The 20,740-nt window shown below is 44.1% G+C and overlaps 1 protein-coding gene and 1 pseudogene across 1 annotated transcript; both read right to left on the bottom strand.

Annotated features, from left to right (window-relative positions):
* Window positions 1-4,489: 4,489 nt before the first annotated feature.
* SPMIP9 (sperm microtubule inner protein 9) lies at window positions 4,490-7,816 on the bottom strand. Its single transcript, XM_061168550.1, is given in 3 exon segments — window positions 4,490-4,912; window positions 6,967-7,059; window positions 7,790-7,816. Coding segments are annotated over 3 exon segments (543 nt in total).
* Window positions 7,817-19,653: 11,837 nt separating this feature from the next.
* LOC133074595 (small ribosomal subunit protein eS21-like) lies at window positions 19,654-19,906 on the bottom strand (annotated as a pseudogene).
* Between the last annotated feature and the right edge of the window lie 834 nt (window positions 19,907-20,740).

The raw sequence follows: 20,740 nt of genomic DNA, 5'->3' as shown, positions 1-20,740 counted from the left end.
GATTCCACTTATAAGTGATAACATACAGTATTTGTTTTTCTCTGTCTGACTTATTTCACTAAGCATAATACCCTCCAGGTCCATCCATGTTGTTGCAAATGGCAAATTTCATTCTTTTTTATGGCTGAGTAATATTCCATTGTATCCATATACACACAAACCACACAGACATAGGGAACAAACTAGTGGCTACCCATGGGGAGAGGAAAGGGGAAGTGGCAAGAGGCAGGAGTAAGGGATTAAGAGGTACAAACTATTATGTATAAAATAAATGAGCTACAAGGATGTAATGTACAGCACAAGGAGTATAGCCAACATTGTATAATAACTTTAAATGGAGTCTAATCTATAAAAATATTGAATCACTATGCTGTACACCTGAAATCAACTATAATATTGTAGTTCAACTATACTTCAATAAAGAGATAAAGATCATCTGCAAAATTGTTCAACCTCACCATAGATCAAAAAGGCTATACTATCAAACTAACAGACTTTTTTTCTCTTTCTTTCTTTCAGTCTTTCTCTCTTTCCTTCCTCCCTTCCTTCTTTTCTTTCCTTTTCTTCCTTCCTCTTTCTTTTTATTCTCTCTTTTATTCTTTTTTTCATTCTTTCTTTTTCTTTCTTAATGAGAATAGCGAGGATGACAAGAATATTATAAATTAGACACACTTATAAATGGCTAGGGGTAGTCAAAAGGAGTGCATCCCTCTTTTTTCCTTCTTTCCTTTCTTTTCTTCCTTTTCCTCCACCTTCCCTCCCTTCCTTTCTGATCTAATGTTTTACAATGGAAAATTTCAAACATACACAAAAGTAGAGAGAGTAGTATAATGAACTTCCACGCACCCATCATCCAGGTCAACTTTTATTTTGTCACTAAAATTGTTTCACTGATTTTTCTTCATCCTATTAATGCTGTTTCTTTTGCTAGAGCATTTTAAAGTAAATTTTAGATCTCATTGCTCCTGTAAATATTTCAAAATGAAGTATCTCTAACATAATCAAAATGCCATGATCACACCTAACAAAATTAGTAATGATCCCTTAATATTAAAAATACCCCTTTTTAGACATAGAGAACAACCTTGTGGTTGTCAAGAGGATGGGGGAGTGGGGAAGGATGGATTGGGAGTCTGGGATTAGCAGTGCAAACTATTATATATAGGATGGATAAATAACAAGGTGCTACTGTATAGCACAAGGAACTATATTCAGTATCCTGTGATAAACCATAATGGAAAAGAATATGAAAAAAAGATGTATATATATGTATAATGGAATCACTTTGCTGTACAGCAGAAATTAACACAACATTGTAATCAACTATACTTCAATAAAATTTTAAAAATACACCTGTTTAGAAAGTGGTTCGGTAATATGTATCAAGAACATATTCATACACTTTGACCCAGTAGATTTATCTCTCTTTTTCTACCTACTTGGAGAAAAAAGTTTATTCTGCAGCCTTATTTGTAAGAGAAAATACATCATTGGAAACTTGGATGTTGAACAATAGTAATTACGGTATGTTCATTCAATAATGTTTATAAGGTTTTAAGGTTGAGTAACAATGTTTATAGTTAATGCAACAATTATGTATTCAGTGTGAGATTTGTAAATATGTATATAAATAAGTAAAATATACATATAAAAGATCTCACTGAGCACGAACTATATCATAGGCGCTGTGTTCACTCAAAGATATGACCATTATTATTATTTTTTTTAAAGAAATTTATTTATTTATTTATATTTATTTTTGGCTGTGTTGGGTCTTCGTTTCTGTGCGAGGGCTTTCTCCAGTTGCGGCAAGCGGGGGCCACTCTTCATTGCGGTGCGCGGGCCTCTCACTGTCGCGGCCTCTCTTGTTGCGGAGCACAGGCTCCAGACGCGCAGGCTCAGTAGTTGTGGCTCACGGGCCTCGTTGCTCCACGGCATGTGGGATCCTCTCAGACCAGGGCTCGAACCCATGTCCCCTGCATTGGCAGGCAGATTCTTAACCACTGCGCCACCAGGGAAGCCCATGACCATTATTAATACTTCTTACAGATGAGGAAATTGCTGTTCAGAGAGATGAAATAACTTTCTAGAATACCCCTCACCTGGTAAGTTGTAAATGTAGGTGTGGGTGGAACTCCAGTTTTGTCTGGCTCCACAGCCCAAGAATTTAACTGTTACCCTGCCACCCTGGGCATCAAAATGTCAACAGAAGTGGTCACTGACTGAGCAGTGTGATTATACGCAGTTTCTTTTTCTTCTTCACACCTTTCTTCATGTTACAACATTTTCTAATGCAGGTATTATGAATTTTATATTAGAGAAAAATACATTCAGATTAAACATTTAAATGTTTATATTTAAAACTCAAGAGAGAACGTATTTGAAGCATGTGCTAGATAAAGGGTTATTGTGGCCAATGTGCAGAAAGCTCCTATAAATTGATGAGAAAAAAGATAACTCAAGGGAGAACGGTCCAATAGCTAATGATATAAAAAAGATCCTTTACCTCACTAGTAGCCACATTAAAACCATGATGAGATACCATTTTCCATCTTATCAAATTGGCAAAAATTTTAAAGATCCATGATATCCATACGCTGGTGAGGAGATGGGAAAAGAGGCACTCTTATTCACTCCTGATAGGAAGGGGGCTGTTCTGGTAGTATCTATTAACACTACATACCCATATGGTTTGACCCAGAAATCCCACTTGTATGATCCTGCCTTACAGAAATCAAAGCATCATTTGTAAAGATATATGTTAATGAATAGTTATTGCAGCATTATTTGTTGGGAGGAAATTGGAAAAGCATGACTATCCACCAATAAGAAAATAGTTTAATAAATAAAATCCATCAATTCAATGGAATATCAGGCAGTCATTAAAAATAATTAGATCTATAAGTAATGATGTGTGAAAAGGAAGATGTAGAGTATTGCATATAACATCACTACTCAAGCGTGAACTATCTCCTAGCAGCACTGGCTTCACCTGGAAGCTCGTTGGAAACGCAGCTCTCCTCCCCATCCTTGACTTAACCAGAATCTGCATTGTAACACGATTCCCTACGGAAGCACTGGTGTTTAGCGTGATCCTATAAAGGGAAAGCTTTCTCATGTATCGTGGCAAAAATGGTAATCATCTACCAAAATCCAATCTTTCCTTCTGCACTAACTTCTCACTTTTAGCTAGGCGCGTGGCCACCCAGGATAAAGATGACATTTCCCAGCCTTCCTTATAGTTGGGTGGGACCACGTGGCTGAGCTCTGGCCAAGAGGACAAGACTGGAAGTGAAGGGTATCATTTCTGCATTGTTCCCCTAAAAGGGAAATGACCTGAATCCCCCTGGTTGTTTCTTGCTTTCTGCTAACTAAAAAATATCAATAATGGAGTCAGTCACTGTATGAGTCCGTTCAGCTCTCATAACAAAATACCACAGGCTGGGTGACTGAAACAACAGAAATTTATTTTCTCACAGTTCTGGAGGCTGGATGGTTCAAGATTAAGGTCTGGCAGGGTTTGGTTTCTGGTGAGACCTCTTTTCATGGCTTGCAGGCTACCTTTTTGCTATGTCCTCACATAGCCTTTCCTCAGAGTGTGTGTGTGTGTGTGTGTGTGTGTGTGTGTAGAGCTCTCTTTCTCTTCCTCTTTTTAGAAGGCCATCAATCCTATTAGATTAGGGCCCCACCCTTATGACCTCATTTAACTTTAATTACCTCCTAAAGGCCCCATGTCCAAATACAATCATATTGGGGGTTAGGGTTTCAACATATGAATTTGGGTGTGGGACAAAATTTAGTCCATAGCAGCCACCTTGGACACAGAGCTGGAAGCCACTGCAAAGAATGCCCATCCCCTTTCTCACCTGCCTACCTCTGAACTGTTAGATGAGAGAGAAACTAGTATGTTGTTCAAGTCTCTGTACTTTGGTTCCCTTTGTTACAGCAGCTTAGCCTGTTTCCTAACTGACTCATACATTGTGTGTTCACCAAGGTCCACTGAGCAAGAAGAAAAATATGAAATGATGCCCTCTAAATGGTTACCATTGATTGTTACAAGGGTGAGAGTGGTGAATAAATTAAGAGTATTGAGGTGAAAAGTTATCCAATAGCATTTCAAGTTTTACAAGCACACCCAACATTCAGATGACTATGTGAAACATGATTTTTCCCATTTTGTAAGTAAATGACTAAAACAGTAAGACTCCTTACAGCAGGGCTCTTAAAATGAAACATCACACATATTCTGGCCCTCCATACATACCAGTTTTCCTTCTTCCCTCCCTCCCTTTTTCCCCCTATGGTGGGGATGCTGCACCCCGGGGTAGGCCAGGGAGTAAGGTCGAACAAGTACAGTCCCGGTGCTGCTGCAACATCTTTTCAGAGTTTTATTTTTAGTTCTCCAATCTGTACTCCAAGGGTGGAGCAGGGGTTTCCTTGTGAGAGGGAGGGATTTCCACAGTGCCCTTGGAAGGTGTTCTCAGCCTACCTACTGGTAAAATGGCATCAAGGGTCCCCATCGGCTCAAGATGGGGACCTTGACTGTACAGTGATAAGGACAGGCACAGCCAAGCAGTAGAAAGTAGCCTTTGCTCACCTCTGCAGCAGGCTGGCGCTCGGGCTCCAAAAGGCAGGGGAAGTCGGCCCTCTGGTGAATCTGGTTGGCATCGCCGTGGGCCCGGTACAGGGTGTGGGAAGCTGGGTACACGGAAGGACAGATGCTGACAAACCTGCATTCATCCTCCGCTGGAGCCACGTGGACCTGTGGTGGGAAGAAGCCGGGTTGCCCCAGGTCTTTGGCGGTCATGTGGGGTCATTTGAAGGCAGGGTATACATCTTCTAGCTTGGGATTGGGGCTGGGGGTAGGCCTGTAAAACTCTTTGTCCCGGAGGTGGGTATCCAGCTTTGCTTGCTGTGGAAACAAATCATACATGAAGGGAGGGCTGAGAGAGGTGACAATGGAGCGTCTTCCTTAGAGGTATCCAAGACAGAGCACACTTTTTTAAATTGGGTTGGCCAAAAAGTTCATTCATGCTTTTCTGTAGAATGTTACAGAAAAACCCAAACGAACTTTTTGGCCAACCCAATATTTTTCAGAAACTTAATAGTTTTTGAATGGTAATATGTACAACACAGAGATATACTGAAATAGTACAAAAGGGTTTATAGTGAAAATAAGTCTATTTCCTACTCTCCTCCTCTCTCTGTTCCCATCTCCAGAGGCAACCACTGTCGTCAGTGTGTTTGGTATCTTTCTAGAAATATTTTATGTACATATAAACATATACATATATGTTTATGTATATCCACACCCCTTCAGTTTGTACACCAGTGATACATGTTATATAATTCGACTCTGCACTTTGCTTCTCCTAAATAATGTATCTCAGAAACTGTTCCACTTTTGTTTGTATAGATCTTATTAATTTTAGTGGGGCTACCTCAAGATAGGAAAAGATTTCTTAAACAAGTCTTAAGGGACTTCCCTGGTGGCGCAGTGGTTAGGAATCTGCCTTCCAATGCAGGGGACACAGGTTCGATCCCTGGTCCAGGAAGATCCCACATGCTGCAGAGCAACTAAGCCCGTGCACCACAACTACTGAGCCTGCTCTCTAGAGGCTGTGAGCCACAACTACTGAAGCCCACGTGCCTAGAGCCCGTGCTCCTCAACAAGAGAAGCCACCGCAATGAGAAGCACACACACCGCAATGAAGAGTAACCCCCGCTCGCCGCAACTAGAGGAAGCCCGCGCACACCAACGAAGACCCAACACAGCCACAAATTTAAAAAATTTTAAAAAAAGGACTTAAAAAAAGCAAATGATACAGGAAAGGACTGATACATCTGGCTATATTAAAATAAGAATTTCTATTCAGTGAAAGAAAGTGAAAAGACAAGCCATAGACTGGAATTTTGCCACTTATATAACTGACAAATGAAAACTGTCCAGAATATTTAAAGAACTCTTACGAATTAATAAGAAAAAGACAAGCAACCCAATCGAAAAATGGGCCAAAGACAAACAGAATAATTACTATCCATGAACAAATGAAAAGATGCTGAACCTCATTAATTATCAGTGAAATGAAAATTATGACCACAAGAAAATATTATTTCAAACCCACCATGTCAGCAAAAATGAAAAGGTCTGACAGTACCAAGGATCGGCAAGACTGGAGAGCTACAGGACTGTGCTGGTGAGAACCGTGATGCACCCACTTTGGAAAATAGTAATGTCACCTACGAAGAGCAATTCTACTCCCAGGATGGGTGGACTCCTGCATGAGAGGCTGTGCCTCATCTCCACTGCAGCATTTGGGGGTGGCGGAACTAACAAAAAAAGTAAATAACCCCAATGTCCACTGACAGGAGAGGGGAAAAATATGTCGCAGCATCTTCATGCAATACAATAATATACAGTAGAAAACGAATAACAACGTGCCATAATGTTCAGCAAACAACAAAAGTCACAGAAGAGGACAAATAATATGATCCAATACGTAATAAAGTTCAAAAAAGGCAACCCTAAATAATTTATTTAAAGAGGTACATGCATACAGGGTAAAACTATTTTAAACACACACACACACACACACACACACACACACACACGGGAGTGTTTAACCCAAAACTCGGAAGTGGAAGTGGGGGAGGGGTATGAACAGGGAGGGGCAGACCGGGCTCTAATGTGTTGTGTTTTAAGCTGGCTGATAATAGATACACTGGCGTTTATCGATGTCATTTAAACTGTAAATGTTTATTTACTCTCTTTTGTATGCATGACTTATACTTGATATATATTTTTAAAATGTACACACACACACACATAAAAGACCTATTTAGATCTCCTGGCTTCGGATATTGTTCTCAATAAGGGCCCCCAATGTCCAGACTCATAATAAAAACGGAAAAAAGGATGATTTCAGTGGGCAATTCAACGGAAGACAGGACTGAGTGACTTCTTACCTCTTCCAGTGTGACGCTGGCATATTTGTGTTTCTCGTAGAGTTTGTAGTCAACCATGTAGGAGCTCTGATGTATGTCTAAATCCACAGGCACCTAAAGGGTAAGGGAGAACGCGAAACAAGGGAGCCCATCCTGTCATTCTTCCACTTAAAGGCTTTCAATGGCTTCTCACTGTAGGACAAAGGCTAATTTGGGGGCCTACAGACAACAGGACCTGATCTGGTTTCTACTCACCTTTACCATTTCATCCGCCTTGGCCCACCTCCACGCCCATTACTCCAGCCTCATTACTTTCGACTCTTCCCAGGTGCCTGGCACATGCTCTTACCTCCTGCTGGAAACACGAGCCATCTTCTTCACCCGCTGGCAAACTCCTATGCATCCTCTAAAACCCATATTAAATCCTTCCTCCCAAACATTTCTCCCACCCTTTTATTCTCCACCTCCCAACAATTAAACTCTTCCTCCTCTGCTTCTACAGCACATTTTACATCCCTCACTACAGTGGTTATCATTAACTTAATGAAGGACACTAGATTAGGACTTAATCTTAGGCATCTCTGCAGCCTCAAAGCCTAGCACACTGCCTGACTCACCGAGGGTGCCTAATAAATGCACGCTGAGTAAATAAATGAAGCCCCAGAAAATTGTAAACCCTTAGCTTTCTTCTGCTTGTTTGAAAAAAACAAAAAACAAAAAAACCCACCGTATTCCAGGATGATGGCCAGAGGGAGTCCCAAGGAGCCTGGCCCTCCCTGGGGCTGTTTGCCAAAGCTGCCCAACCTTGAGATGGTCACAGCAGACAGAAACCCACAACGCTCGCCTGTCCAGGGTACACCGCACCTGCCATAGCAGGTGACCTAGACAGAGACAAGTTGGTTAGCCCCGCTTCTGCCACCGGCAGGGAAAACAGCCACTGTCCCTAAAGCTGCATCAACCAAGCACATTACTGAATCACCAGGGGTTGGTGGTGGCAGCAGGGATAAATGGGCTGGTAGACAGGGGTCCTGGGACAAAGGGGCTGGAGCAGGACTCAGAAGGAATTACAGCTATTGAGAACATAGATTTACCACTCGAGCAGAGGTGGATCTGATAGCAGGGCAAATGGTGTCCTGGTAAATGCTTAACAATCACCTTTTGGGGGGCAAATAAACCCCAGTTTATAGCTTTTTGCCAACTTCTGCTAAACTGCTCACACCCTGGCCCATTTCGAGCTATCAGTATAATGTCGTTGATGCCGAGTTGTGAAGATGTGCAGGGAATGGGCTCCCAGAGCCGGGGTGAGCTGACTGTAGCACACAGGTCCCCGGGAGCCAGGGCTCTGAACAGCCCTGAGGAAGCAAGGTTCAGCCCTGGGACTTAGAGTCGCCCTAAAGCGGAAGCACATACCATGTTTCTAGTGGAGATCGAGGGGATCCAGGGTGAAGAAGACTGTGAGGCTCTGCATTCTCAGTTAACAATAGCAGCGTGTGGGTCCAACTCTGTCCCTGGCCTCCCCAACCCTGAAGTCTTAGTGGGGAGGCCTTCCTGCCCGGGCTTGGGGGAGCTCTCTGAGCCCACCCCATCTTGTGGCTCTCTAGGTTCTGGATTGGTGTTCCGTTTCATTCCCATGCAACCCTGCCCTAAACCCCACTCCCTTTAGGGGCTGTGGACCAACGGGGTGGTTGGCAGACCTCAGATGGCCCCTGTATCCCTTCCTTTTCGTGCATAGACAGCTCCTGTCCCGGGTTGGGGACCAGCTTCAGTGCAAACAGCACCTACCCTTCCTCCTGCCAAGAGGACCATGATGCTCCAGCCATGCAATCTCCGAGTGCCCCTGCCACCTGGAGAGTCCTGTTGCTGTGTCCCATAGCCACAGCTGTCCATGAGGTGAACCCTGACCTACATAATGCAGGCTATTTTGGTCGCAGTCCTTGGGCACCGTGATGGGGTGACTGGCCAACCTTCTGCGTGTCCGTGCCCCACCCTCTCTCACAGGAAGCTGCTGGTGTCCCAGCACACCTGAGCCAACATGAAGCCTGGCAGCGTCGGAAGGTACCGGGAGGCAGGGCTTTCCAATGCTCTACCGAATCAGTCTATTTCCAGGAGAAGGGGGTAAACAGAACCCCGCGGGGATTATGACATCAGACTGTGTGTGACTGAATCCACCTCATACCATAGCCCCTCCAAGCGTCTGTTGCCTGAAAGACTGGCTTATCCCTCCTCTGTCTGTCAAAATTCCACCATGGCTGTAATCCAAAACAGAAACTAACAGGTGTAGACAAGGCTGTGGAGAAACTAGAATGGTTGTGCATGGCTGGTGGGAATGTAAACTGGTGCAGCCGCTGTAGAAAAGAATGATGGTTCCTCCAGAAATTAAGCATAGATTTGCCATAGGATCCTGCAATGCCACTTCTGGGTATATACCCAAAAGAATTGAAAGCAGGTATTCAAACAGATATTTGTACACCCATGTTTCTAGCAGCATTATTCACAATAGCCAAAGGATGGCAACAACCCAATTGTCCATCAGTGGATGAATGGCTAAGGAAATTGTGATATATACATACAGTGGAATATTATTCAGCCTTCAAAAGGAAAGAAATTCTGGCACATGTTACAACATGGATGAACCTTGAAAACATTAAGTTAAGTGAAATAAGCTAGACCATAAAGGACAAATATTGTATGATTCCACTTATATAAAATACCTGGGTCATCAAATTCATAGACACAGAAAGTAGAATGGTGGTTGCCAGGGGGCTGGGAGGAATGGGTATCGAGTTTCAGTTTGGGAAGAGGAAAGAGCTCTGGAAATGGATAGTGGTGATGATTGCATAACATTGTGAAAGTACTTAATGCCACTAAATAGTACACTTAAAATGGTTAAAATGATAAATTTTATATATATCTACCATTTGCATAAATGTTAATATATTTACCACACACACACACACACAAATTCCACTCTCTCTAAGGGCCGCCTCTTCCACAAAGCTTTCCTTAGTTTCTCACTAGATGCCACGATAGACTCCTTTCATTTACCCAACCAATATCTATTGAGCACTTGTTTTGTGTTGGGCACCGTTCTGAACCTTGCAGTTTCAACGGTGAGCAAAATAGAAGGAAATTCCTGCTTACACAGGGCTTACATTCTGGTGCCAACAAAACACAGAGTAAACAAAGTAATAAGCATTTCAGCCTCTATTAGATCCAGCAAAGAAGCAAGATGAGTGTGGGAGAATGACTGAGGCACTTCAGATAGGGGGGTCTAAGAAGGAGGGAGGCATTAGAGCAGAGATCTAAGTGTAGAAAGAACCAGCCATGCAAAGATCTGGAGGAAAGGGCTTCCCAGCACAGGGGTCAGGAGGGCAAAGCCTGTAAGACAGGAACAACATGGAACAAGAAGAGCCAAGGAAAGTAATGGGTGAGGGCACGAAGCCAAGAGAGGGAGCCGGTTGTGCATCTCTGACTTTCCCTTCTTTCATGCCAATTTCTGTTTAGAAAGCTGTTTCTCTTCCCTTTAGGAATCATGTAGTTTGTGTGGTCTGATCCTACCCCAGCTCTAAATGGGCATGTTGTCCCCAGAATATTCCATCCTCTAGGCCACCATAATTGATTCAAGGAGAGGCTCATGACCCAAGGTGGGCTCGTGAGCGTCATCCCCAGCTCTTGGGAAAGAGGCTCTCTCTTTCTGAGATAGCGGGCATGGGAGCCTGGAGCTGCATGAGGTCATCTTTGCCACGATGTGGAGAGAGCCTCACTGAGAATAAAATCAGCAGAGCAAGGAAGATCCAAGAGATGGAGACAGAGAGTGACTGCATCATGAGGGCACCGAGCCCCTGGATACAACCATGCCTGAAGCTGGACTACATCTATGTTTTGCGGTTTATGTGAGCCGATATATTCCTTACAGCTGAAGTAGTCCCAACAAATTCAAGGTTGGAGAGGTAAAGTAGTTATTTCTTCTAACAAACTGTGGGATCCTTGAGGCAAAGAACTGCGTCTTACCTTTTATCACTCAGTGCCCTGTCACTTAAGTGTAGGGATTTGAGACATGCTTGTGAATTTAATAAAACTGGCAAAGAACAGGGTAAAGAATAGGATGGCTGTAGAGATGGATAGCTAGATTATAACAAGTGATTTTTGTGCATCAAGGATATATTTTTCAGGACAATATTACCAAGTAGATTTTGGAGTCCTGACTTCAAGTCCTGATACTTTCTATCTTCATGTCCTTGGGTAAATCATGTAAGTTCAATAGAAGCCAGTTGGATCATCTGTAATTCAGGGAGGTAATATCTGCCTGAAATGAATGTAGGAAGTCAAACGGATACAGTTGGTGTTCTTCATACTAATATTCACCCATATTTTCTGAGTTTCTGCTCTATGCCAGACACTGTGCAAGGTCCTGTGATTATAGTAGTGAAATAAAACAGAACAGTAAATAAAACAGAACAGTCTCTGCCTTTACAAAGTTACAGCATAATGATAGACAAGTATATCAATAATCAAGTGGGTCTTTAATTACAATTGTGAAGGAGAAATACGGGATTCAGGGACCTAATCCAGTCTTGGGGGCTGGTTAGGGAGGACTTGCCTTAAGTAGTGACATCCTAAGGGTTCCTAAAGAAGAAGGAGAATTCTCAGGCCTGTGTCACCGCCGTAAGGTTGAAGGGAGACTGGTCTTGTGGGGGAAGGAGGCTGTCCTGCTACAGCAGAGTGAGGTCGTACAAGTGCAGGTCCAGGCTGGAGAGGATGGTGGGGCTTCGGCTGCTGAGGTACAGGAGGGCAGTTGCTTTAATCCTGAGACTCATGGGAGGTACTGGGGAGATCGAGCGGACAGATGATGCAATGGGATGGGCATGTCAAAAAGATCTCTGGTGGACCCTGGCCCGTGGGGAGGGGAAGAGGGGACACGTGGAGATGAGTTCGCAGACCACTGGATGATGATGGTGGCTGGGACAGGTTGGAGGAGATGGTGGTAGGTCCTGAGAAGAGTGGGTAGATTCAAGAGGCACTTTGTACACCTAAAACGAACACAACATTGTAAATCAACTATACTCCAATTAAAAAAAAAAGAGGCATTTTGGAAATAAACTCTTTAGGATTTAACCGTTATTAGGAAGTGACAGGCAATAGAGAGGTATTGTATACAAAGATACAGAGGTATCTTTGATACATTTGAGAGGTATCAAAGATGAGTCCCGGAGTTTTGGAATGAGTCTTTGGGGGTTGATGGTCCTTTGATGAGATGGGAAAGGCTGGAGGAGGAGTCGATTTGGTGAGTAGGACCATCGTATTGCAGTTGTGCCGCCTGTGTGGCATCCAAGTGGCTACAACGATGTATAGCTCAGGGGAGAAAGCTCTGAACGTGTGACACATGCTCTGAAATTGCTGGTGATATAGGTGGTATCTGAAGCTTGTAGAGACGATTTATCGTATTTAGGGACCACACAGCCCTGGGATGTGACACTGCCCTAAGGAGCATCCCGCTGCCTCCCTAAACAAGTGTCAAGGGCAGCAGGAGGGGAAATTAAGCCAGAAGAGTGGAAAGAGGACAGGGTCCATGCACTCAGTCTTCTTTTGGGTCCCCTGTGTTTTCCATGTTCGCTGTGGTCAGGTTTCTGCAGAATCTCTTGGCTTCAGAGTTATGCAGCAGCATTAATGGAACAACCTGTAGAGCCCAGCTGGGCCCTCAGCTGGGCCACCCACGGTCACTGTTCCGCAGCAGCCAACGTGGGCAAATTCACTCCCGGAGCCTCGGGGTCCCCGTTTCTTCATTAAAAATTGAAATGCTGTGTTGTGCTTCAGACTTCCTCCAACTAGACTTCAAATAGTTATGAACTTTTGTAAAGCTTGCACTGAACCGTCACAAAATGTCACATTGTACCAATTTTTAAGTTTTTACAGTGCGATACACGTTATTTTTCTGAAGTACAAAGCATAGGTAAGTTTCCTGTGGTTCTTGCCATCTCAGCAGCAACATACAGGTGCTGGGTTCAAATTGTGTGGGCTAAGATAAACTAAATTCCATAAGAGAAACCAATATGAGTGTGTTTCTAAAAGCATGGTTAGGGTGAAGTAAACGTTATTTAAAAAGCACACACAAATAGATTATCTGGACAGGATTCAATAAATAGTGTATACAAAGCACAGGGCACACCAAAGGCTCTCAAAAAATCCTCCCCTCCTTCCTCCGTGAGGATATTCACCTCTACGTCTTTATTTCCCTTTCTTTCTTTCTTTCTTTTTTTTTTTTTGAAGTATAGTTGATTTACAATGTTTCAGGTGTACAGCAAAGTGATTCAGTTATACACACACACACACACATATTCTTTTTCAGATTCTTTTCCATTTTAGGTTATTACAAGATATTGAAAATAGTTCCCTGTGCTATACAGTAGGTCCTTGTTTATTTTGTATATATTTAGTAGTGTGTATCTGTTAATCCCAAATTCCCAATTTATCCCCCCCACCCCTTTCCCTTGGGTAACCATGAATTGTTTTCTGTGTCTGTGAGTCTATTTCTGTTTTGTAAAGTTCATTTGTATCTTTTCTTTTTTTCGATTCCACGTATAAGTGATATCATGTGATATTCGTCTTTCTCTGTCGGACTTACTTCACTTAGTATGATCATCTCTAGGTCCATCCATGTTGCTGCCAATCATCTTTATTTCCTTACTGATAAAATACATATTCACAGATTGGATGGGAAACTAAAGGAGAAAGACATGCACAATGCTCTGGTATGTTGTAGGAGCTTAATTATTGCAACCTTCATTCATCTGAGAGAAACTCCTCTTGGCTTTCCCTGAAGGGAAAGCTGGGCCCCAAGTTTCTGTCTATGCAAATTCTGCATGTTAATATTGTTAAATCACAGGAGGAAATTCTTCTCCCAAACCAGAAGCCCTCGAGTTCCTCCAGGCTGATATTAAAGGGATTACAATCCATTTCCTTCCTAATTCGGCTAATGCGCTCTGGGAAGCCCTCAGGCTGGGGATTAAAGCATTTACGCCTTTAAATTAGGAGCAAACCTTCCCTCAGAGCCTGAAGCGCAAACAGCAAGTCGACACTACAAAGGCCTCCTTCTGGAGCGGTGGGGATATTGATCCCCCTCCGGGAGCCAGGAGCCTTGGAGGGCTTAGCAAACGCTGCTTTTCCCAAACAGGGTATCTGAGCCGGGAAGGCCCTCAGCAGAAATAGAAACCCCTTCGCGCAAAGAACAAACAAACAAAAGCAGATCCGCGGAGTTCATCGGAATCGGAAGCATCCTCGGGAGGGGGTGGGGACGCTGGAGGCTCCCACCGCCTGGCTCTTCTAGATTTTCCCTGTGGGCTCACAACCGGGTCATTAGCTTTCAAGTGGACGGCTCTGAAAATTAAGTCGTGTTTGTGCATCAGAGAGGTCTGTCCCCGCATGGATGCCTTCACCAGCCCTCAAAACAGGGTCTCCAAGGGCAGTGCCGTGACCGTCTGCTTCAGAGTCCCCTGGGATGCGCATTAAAACCCAGATTTCTGCTGCCACCTTCTGTGTCAGAATCTCTGGGAGAGGGAGGGAGCCAACCCGGGAATCTACCTTTTAGCAAGCTTCATGGGTAATTCTTAGTATTAAGAAATCCTGGCTGGGCTACCCCCCCACCCCCAGCTCTTTGTAGAGGAGAGAGCTAAGGCCCAGAGGCTTCCAGGGACTTGTACAAGGGCAGACGGCCAATCGGCCGGCCTGGGATTGGTACACAGTGGTGGATGTGCACAGTACATGAGTAAAGATGCCAAAAGAGCCAGGGAAGTTGTTAAACTGGGATAAGAATGCAGGACCTTTGGCTTCATACATGACTGCCTTAGGTGAGCGAGGCATGTGTTAGACGGTGTGTGTGTGTCTGTGTCTGTGTGTTGTGTGTATAGTAGTAGGAAGGGCGTGTCGTTGGAGTGATGATAAAAGATGACAAGCGCAAGGTTCCTGCCGTCTAGCACTTTATAACCTGGTGAGGGGAGGAAAGAGGAAGAATGAACCAGCACATGTAGGGGTTCAGAGGCAGGACCATCTGGTACCGAGCGGGGCCTGAAGACATGGCAGAGATGTGACCATGGAACCAAGTCTTAAATGGAGAGCCTCCTTTTGCCCAAATCTGGCCCTTCTCTGAAGGTTCAGCCACTCTCTGGCCTCTGGTGGGAACCACTTCCTGCCCGCCCGTGCTTGCCCACATCCCTTTTCTCTGAACGTTTATGACATTCCAGCAGACATCTGTCACTTAATTGGTACCATTTCCATTAGTTATGCATTTTTTACTTCCTCAAAAGGTTTGAACTGTCTTTTGCCTCTCGACGTTCTCTGAGCCTTCCAGACTAGACCTGTGGATGCTGGATCCTCCACAACGCTCTTTGGTTGTTTGGGGGATTTTGCAAGGTCAAGCTGGAAGAGCAGGCTGGGGCAGGACACTGAAGGCCTACAATGCTAAAGAGTGTGGACTTTCAGACGGGAGGCCAAGTGCAAAGAGTTTAAGGGCCAGATGATTTTGCATTTGAACCCAGCTCTACCACTTACCAACCTTGTGTCCTTGGGTAAGTTCCTTATAGTCTCAAGTGGTCAGATGGGGGTTGAAAATGCCTGGCTGGCAGGAGAAAGGAGTAAAATGCTGCTCAGCACGATGCCTGACACATAGTACAAACAGGGATGTACTCAATGAATGAGAGTGAGTGTGGAACATGCCACTCAACAGTAACACGATGGAAGGGACTTCTTAAGGAGACCAGCGTGGGCAAACGTGCAGCACAGACAGGGAATGGGACGCAGCACTAGAAATGACTACAGCTGGAGGCTCTACAGTCAGCCAGGCACTTGAGAATTGGCTGGACAGTTGGGGATGCTGGTAACAACAGAGCACGTCCTCTGTGCTCCTTACCGTCCTGACAGCATCACCATAACCCTACAACCCAGATCCTTTTTATTCCCCGCCCCCATTCCGTAAATGAGGAAAATGAGGCACAGAAAGGTTAAGTGACTTGCTTAGGGTCTCACGTGGCTAATAAGTGGCAGAGGCAGGATTCCAGCCCCAGCTGCCTGGGGCCAGAGCCCACGTTCTCCATTACAGGGCCGTATGGCCTCTCCACACCTGGAGAGAAAGAGAATGGGGTTCTAAAGAGGGCAAACCTATATGCTGCAGTTCAGGAGATGGTCTTCTTTTCAATGTCCTGAAATTGCCTGAGAAGGTGAAAAGCGGCCCCTGGTCTGGAGGCTGGCACCCACGGCTGGGCTGTGGTGTCCTCCTGTTAAATGTGAATAGTTTCACACAACACACACATTGGACAAGACCCCTGTGACCACAATGGATCAAGACAGAGACAAGACCACTCTGTAATTATGTTTGAACACAGACAAAGCAAGAACACTGTCCAAGACACAAAAATGACCAAACACCTCCATCCTGGCTAAGGAGTGCCTCCTGTTTTTTAGTCTCAACTTAATCCTCCTGCCTGATAGACAAGAATTATCAAGATACCCAATCACAGAGTTACACCTGCTTCCTGACAGCGTCCAATCTGGAGCGAAGCCCCGCTTCCTTGGACCCTCCCTCAAATCACCTAACACAAGCGCAAATTCTATGATCAATACTTCCTGACACCCCATTCCGACAGCTCCCCATTGTGTGTCTTCTCCCTCTTTGCAACTGGACACAAACCCAATTTGTCCAATCCCAAGCGGGTTCCTGATGGTCTTCGGATGGAAGTCACTGACAAGTCATTGGAAATCCCAGTGTTTCAGTATCCAAGCTGTTTCCCAGACTGCCTCTCCCAGTCAGAAGCGGGATCTTGGTCAGGCTGTACCATGGTTGGGATTCTCAGAAAGAATCACTATAATCGTCTTTGTGTTTCCCTAATCTCCTCGGTAGAAAAGGGAAAGAATTCTCCGTTAAAGTGAGGGTGAAATGTTCATATCGACATCAAAGAATTGTTAGGAAGAGTCAATACTAGAACATGCAGCAATGTCGAGCATGGTGACTAGCAGAAAGAGCCCAGACTGCAATTCTTAATTTGTTTAATTTACTGTTATTTCAGCAGTGCTCAAATCATTTTAAAAAATTCATCCAGATTATTGGCTTCTATTCTATTAAAATAAGACTCAAATTATGGGATATAGGTGAAAAATGAGGTATTCAGTGCCCTCATATCATACATTTTCCCCAGTAATGAAGCTTACTATTCTAAGAATTAAATATTATAAAAATCAACCTGTGTAACATTTTAAAAAAATTGTCTTATGTTTAACACAGGATTAGGCATTTCTCAGAATACAAATACACAAATGACTAATCAACACATCACTGCAAATCAAAGGAATGCAAATAAACATGGAGTTTTCTACCTATCAGAGTGCCAAAAAAAGTTTTAAGTATAATCTCCAGTAGTGGCATGAGGAAACAGGCACTTCTTCATACACTATCGTCATGAGGATAAACTGCCATAACTTTTTCGAAGGCTATTAGAGGTACCTACCAAAAGTTTAAATGGCCATACCCTTTGACCTAGCAATTGCACTTCTAGATGTTGATCTCGCATCAATGATCACTCATATGTGCCAAGATAGGCATGGCTTGGTTCATTATGGAATTGCTTGAAATGGCAAAAACCTGCAACAAATGAAATCTACATTGGCAGGGACTGATTAAATACGGATAAATCCACATTGAAATACTAGTACGTCTTTAAAGGAAATACGACAGACCTTCAGATGAATTGAAATGGAAGGATGTTCATGTCTATGAGAAGGAGATAGCATTTCTGTGAAGATACTTAAGAATAATTTTGATACCCTTAGAGATGGCTGGATAAAATCCTTTTGCCCAAAGGCCTGGAAATGCGATGGAAAATTATACCTCTCGGGGTCTCTTTCCCGTAATAAATCTAAGACGTATCTTACGAGTGCTCAGTAACTATTGATTATTGTGATGGCTGATGATGATGATGAAGATGGAAATGGTGAAGATTCTATGCCCCCAAAGGATTAGAAGACTATTATCCCTAAAAGATCTTACTTTGCCTAACAGTTACTTCTGTTAGGCAACAAATTAGCAGTGCTTATTTTGTCTCCTTGTACCTCTGTCAACTTTCCTAAATTCCTTCAAATGCTTTTTGGGCCATGGGTCTGGGGTCAGTGGTGGGTCGGGCCATTAGATGTTGAAAGGGCAAGGTGATCAGTAAGTCACACTCCCATCCCCTCCCTGCCTGACCTGGCACTGGCGGTGTAATCTGTGAGAGGATCTGCCTTTGTGCCATCACATTGGAATGAGGTGCCGAGAGGAGAATCTTCCCAAGGAATCGTGTTGACAGATTGGTCAGTCACCTTGAGGTCAGCCCCCTCATACTTCATAACGCAAACCTGGCAGCGAGAGGGTGGGGAAAAGACTGACTTTTTTGATCACAGACACTTTCAAGATAAGTTGGTGGATCTTAAAGTGTGGTCCTTGGACCTTCACAAGTAACTGCTAAGAATACAGAGTCTCAAGCCCCCATTCCCTACCTCCAAATCAGAATTTGATGGGGGAAGCTGGAGTCAGCACTCAAGAAGATTCCTTTGTGCCCTGAAGCTTGGGGACAACTGAGGAAGACCTTGGTGATATTTTGCCCATAGGCAAGTCTTTCAGGATCCCATGATGACTGATTATATCTTTGCGTGAAGCATTTTTGCAAAGTCAAGTAAACTTATGTCTCCATTACTCTGGTGTAGAGAATAATTAGAAATAAATGAAGCTTTCTTCTGGTAATATCAGACAGAAGACAACTCCAAAAACAACATTAGGAAGAGAAATAAGAAAATTTCAAGGCACAGTGTGTAGATACATGCCATTTACTGATACTTAGTTAGCAAACATTTATTAAACAGCTCAGCTATATAGATATATATATAAGAATTCATCCAAAAAAATTTTTAAACTTGAAAAAAATTACCCTTAGTTCCGAGATTTCCTCTCTATTTATATTTATTTGTAACATATCATAGACACAGGCTCCAAGCCCTCAGTGATGACTTTTCATTCTTCCAGGCTTCACGTACCAGAAAGTCCCAGTCAAGGAAGGCCTTCTCCCAGCTCCAGAATTGCGTGTCTGAAGCATCCCTCAACTGCCTGTGTAGACGGCCCCTGCTCATTGAGGTCAGTAGCACCTGGCTCTACCTCTCAAAGCCCCAATGTGCCTGAGACACCTGCCCAGCTCCTGACTTCCATCAGACTTGAGCACAGGTTTTCCTCTCTATCCCTCTCCATCCAAGTCAGGCACGATTCTAGGTCCCTGCAAGGTCCATCCCACAGCCCAGCCTCAGCGTTGCACCAGCTCCTCTACTTCAGTGACGTTCTCCTCTCCTCCACGTCAGCTTCAAGGTTCCCTCTGTCTTCTCGCACCCCTTCTGAACCCTAAACACCAATACTGCACCCCAGCCATGAACTCAATGCCTTCAGGCTTTCTCCTCCTTTGAAAAGCACTGCACTTTCCATCAGTTCCACGGCAGTCCTCACCCATGTCATTTTCAGCCTCCTCCTGTTTCTGTCTCTCCCCTCCGGCCTCACCCCCATGGCCCATCACTACAGCCACTCTTTTATGCTCAAGCTCCCTCACCACGGTCACCTATTGCAATGGCTCAACAAAATTCAATTTTATTTATTTATTTATTACTATTTATTTATGACACACATTCCACATCCATGATCCTCTTCAGTCAGAAGTTCTTCGAGAGGATGCCTTTGGCCTTGGCCAGTCAGAGAATGGAGTCATCTGACTTCCCCCACCCTGTGAATGCCCACGCAGATAGTGTAGGTTTTAAACTGGCTGTTGAACCTGCTTGTCACCTTGTCAACCTCGGCCACGCTCATCTGGATGGACGCTTGGTCCTTGGCGCCGATGATGTGGTTGCTGGCAGAGCATTTTCACTGCGCGTACAGATCCACAAACTCGCCGGTGTCATTCTGCATGTTGACGGCGCGTCTGGTGGCACCATGAGGAGTGTGAGTGCAGAAACCAAAAGCCAAATTTTAGATCATCCAACTGTTGTCTTCTCAACACCCCCATCCAAGATTTCCGGGTGTCTCCGTTAGGATGTCCGGCAGACACCCCCAACTCAGCGCATCCACACTGAGAGTACTTCTCCCTCAGCGACCCCAGCCGTAGCTAGTCCCACTCTGGTATTAACAGCGGTAGTGATGACAACAGTATTCATAGCTAAACATATCTTGGATGCTACAATAGGCATTGTAACCCTATTAATGGCACTTTCACCCTTGCAATAAGCCCTCTCTTATAGATGAAGTGACAGAGGCTCAGAGAATTTGTGTAATTTATCCAGACCTAAGTGGGTGACTCAAACCTAGACTCATCTGATGTCTACAAAATCTTCACCGGTCCCATAAATCAGAAACCTGAGAGTTGGTTCAGTGCCTCCTCCTCCCTCTTCCCACATCACTAAGTCCTACTGTTTCTACCTCATTCCTTCCTGCCCACCCCTCCATCTGCCCATCTCTCTCCATCCTCATAATACTTCTTGGTCCTTATCATTAGCTCTTAAGAAACCTCTAGTTTCGATCTCTCAATCTACCCTCCTGTCTGCTGTCCCAGGACATTTCCTGAAGCCTAAATCTGTGCACTTTCCAATAGGCTTCTTGGCAAAGAGAAATCATGATAGGGCCAGATCAGAGCTATGACACTCCAAGAAGCTCTGACACTCCAAGGCACATTGTCCACGTATAACCCCCCCATACACATTTACTTATTTATTATCAGTCAATGACTTGACAAATAGAGATGAAAAG

Source organism: Eubalaena glacialis, chromosome 14, assembly GCF_028564815.1.
Source record: "Eubalaena glacialis isolate mEubGla1 chromosome 14, mEubGla1.1.hap2.+ XY, whole genome shotgun sequence".
NCBI lineage: Eukaryota > Metazoa > Chordata > Mammalia > Artiodactyla > Balaenidae > Eubalaena > Eubalaena glacialis.
The sequence above is the reverse complement of the archived record's forward strand: the minus strand, read 5'-3'. Positions and strand labels throughout refer to the sequence as shown.